We start from the raw sequence: 3,067 nt of genomic DNA on the forward strand, positions 1-3,067 counted from the left end.
AAAAAAAAAAAAAAAAAAGAGTGCTCTGGCCGTCTAGTGCCCATGCCATTGGTTACTATCCAAGCCTTGCTGCTCATTAAATATTTTTAAAATCTCACATGCCGCTGGGCATAGTGGCTTATGCCTGTAATCCCAGCACTTTGGGAGGCCAAGGTAGGAGTATTATGTGAACCCAGGAGTTTGTGACCAGTCCAGGCAACATAGCAAGACCTCATCTTCCCAGAAAATAAAAAATTAGCTGAGTGTGGTGGTACACGTCTATAGTCCCAGCTACTTGGGTGGCTGAGGTAGAAGGATCATCAGAGTCCAGAAAGTCAAGGCTGTGGTGAGCTGTGGTCGTGCCACTGCACTCCAACCTGGGTGACAGAGTGAGACTCAGACTCAAAAAAAAAAAAAAATGCACTGGAAGACAGGCAAAGGCAATATAAACTTCATCCAGAGCTTGGTTCAAAGATGTCACACTGATCCAGTGTGTCTGAAAGTTTTCAGCATTCCTAGCAGATCAGGGATCAGCCAGCTCCCTTAAGAAGCCAAAACCTGCTCCTCTCTTTTGAGCAATTTCTGTTTTCTTACTTTTGTGGGTGGGTGTATTGGCACATCCTTTATCTAACAGATGCATATTAAGCACCTATTATGTATCTGCGATGGCTGTAAAGATTAAAGTATGTATCTAAAACTGAAAGACAAAGGGGAGGCAGGAAAGGATGCAGGGTTCAAACTGGACCAGGGGTGAGCAAACCACAAACCTGGCCTGCTGCCTATTTTTATGTGGCCCACAAGCTAGAAATGGTTTTTACATTTTCAAATGATTGGGGGGGAAAAAAATTTCATGACACATGAGAATGATATGAAATTCAAGCTTCAGTTCTGTAAATAAAGTTTTATTGGAGCACAGCCAGGCTCATTTGTTTGCCTGTTTTCTATGGCCACTTTTCCACTCTAAGGGCAAAGCTGAGTAATTGTGACAAACCATACAGCCTGCGAAGCCTAAAATACTCCCTGGCCCCTTACAGAAAATTTGCTGACCCCTGAACTAGATCTTCATGGACACAATATTTGGTGGGCATTTCTTGCCTACTATCATGTTCCCTTCCTGGACCTGCCCTTCACAGACCATCCAAGCCTACGCTCACCTCTGGGGATTGGTCCCTGTTATCTTGCTCGACATTAGCCACATGAACACACATCAAATAGCTGACTAGGACCTGGGTTGTTTCAGGAGAAGTCATTCTGACAAAAGATTAACCAAATTTTCTGTTTATTCCAGGAATGGCAGTGGAGGACACAGTTGCAGCCAAACTAGTTTATGATTCCTGGTCATCTGATAAATAAAACAAAGGAAATTTGTGTTGTGATGGATGCTTACGGAATGGTACCACTGGTTGTCTCATGATTTCTAGATCAAATGAGGGAGCCTGGCCCCTAGTGAACTATAGTTTTGTGCTTATCATGTCTTACCTTAAGTTCTGAGATTCCCATTCATGTTTGTAGTTGGAAAGCAAAAGTAGATAACCATTTCTTCTTGTTTGCCAGATTATGGTGGTAGCATTCCTTTCCCTTTGTATTTCCCTGAAATAAAGCATTTTTCAATTCTGCAGTGTTTGCTTCAGTAACTTCTATCCCTCGTGGCAAGGAAAGCGAAAGGGATCAAGCGCTTCTATTCATTCCCTGGGGTAGCTCCAGTGACTGTAATGAAATTTATTTTTAAAATTAAAACATAACTCACATACCTAAGAGTCGCCATTTTAGAGTGCAGTTCAGTGTGTGTTAGTGGTGATGGTTGCACAACTCTGAATATACTAATTCCAGACTTTTTCATTACCCCCAAAAGAAACCTGGTGCCCTTTAGCAGCCATTACCCACTTGCCCGTCTTCCCAGCCCCTAAGAACCACAAATCTGTTTTTTGTCTCTCTGAATTTGCCTCTTCTGGACATTTCTTATAAATAGAATTATACAACATGTTGCCTTTTGTGTCTGGCTTTAAAGAAACAATGAAGTTTCCGTATAGATCAGGACTCCTTTGGTCCCAAGTGGTAGAGACCACAACTCAAACTACCTTAAGCTGAATGAATGAATGGGGAATGGAATTTATCAGCTCTTGTAATTAAGAAGTGCACAGAACTGGTTTCAGCTAACTGGCATCCAGAGGCTCCAAGTCTCATCAGGACCAAGTCTTTTCTCCATCCCTCGGTTCTTTTTTCTTCAGTGTTGGCTCTGCTATCATGTAAGTTCTCCCCTGGAAGTGGCAGGACATTTGCCAGCAGCTCCTGAGTTATATTCTTGAGCAATCCTAACATAGAGATTCTCTTCCTTCAGTTAAATGTCCCAGGACTGAGACTTACCGGGCCATCTAGGTTGTGTGGCCATTTCTGAGTCTGCAGGCTTGGGCCTGTTGTGTTGTCCAGGGAGATCTGACGTTCCGATTATCCAGGCCTGGATTTCATGCCCACCCTTGAAGTCAGGCGTGTAATCAGCCTGTCTGACCTCATGAGCTGATGGAAGGGAAAGGGTCTTTTACCAAAAAGAGGACTGGATCTTTGGAAGGCAAAATCTATAGATGTCCACTGCAATATCAGTGTTGAAAGGACCATTAGAAATTCCCTAGTCCAACCTCAACTTACAGACGAGGAAACAGGTAGATAGATGCTTTCCCCGGGCCCCTGGAATCACTAGCAGAGCTATGTTGCCCACATCCTGTCAAAGGCCCTGTCCAAGTTCTACTCTTACCCACAGACTGGTTGTCAGTTAAGTCAGCAGCAAAACAGCATACTCCTGGCAGGGCCTGCTCGTGCTCCAGGTGGTGAAGTCAAAAGTCTATCCTATTTACCAGGCTGGACAAGGGCATGTATGCTGAAATAAAACACCCACAAGATCTGATTCTGCACATCTCAAGTGACAGTGGAGTCTTTCAGGGAATCTTAATGGTCCCAACCCCAAGGGATGTGTAGAGAGGGGTGCAGGCCAGCGATGGAGCAATGACTAATATATATCCATGCCTGCAAGGAGCTCAGGGGAAAACTGGCATGGAAACAATCGAAGTACAGTACTGTAGTGGGTTTTGATTTT

General features: G+C 43.9%; 1 protein-coding gene across 1 annotated transcript in view; it reads left to right on the plus strand.

Annotated features, from left to right (window-relative positions):
- CRYM (crystallin mu) overlaps nucleotides 1–1,597 on the plus strand; it is an 18,027-nt gene extending 16,430 nt beyond the window's left edge. Inside the window, exon 8 of the mRNA XM_008057959.1 lies at nucleotides 1,268–1,597. Coding sequence (XP_008056150.1) covers nucleotides 1,268–1,332 — 65 coding nt within the window. The 3' untranslated portion in view covers nucleotides 1,333–1,597. The remainder of the gene's footprint in view (nucleotides 1–1,267) is intronic.
- Nucleotides 1,598–3,067: the final 1,470 nt, after the last annotated feature.

The sequence above is a fragment of the Carlito syrichta genome, unplaced genomic scaffold (genome assembly GCF_000164805.1).
Source record: "Carlito syrichta isolate Samal-C Ts95f unplaced genomic scaffold, Tarsius_syrichta-2.0.1 Scaffold303175, whole genome shotgun sequence".
Taxonomy (NCBI): Eukaryota; Metazoa; Chordata; class Mammalia; order Primates; family Tarsiidae; genus Carlito; species Carlito syrichta.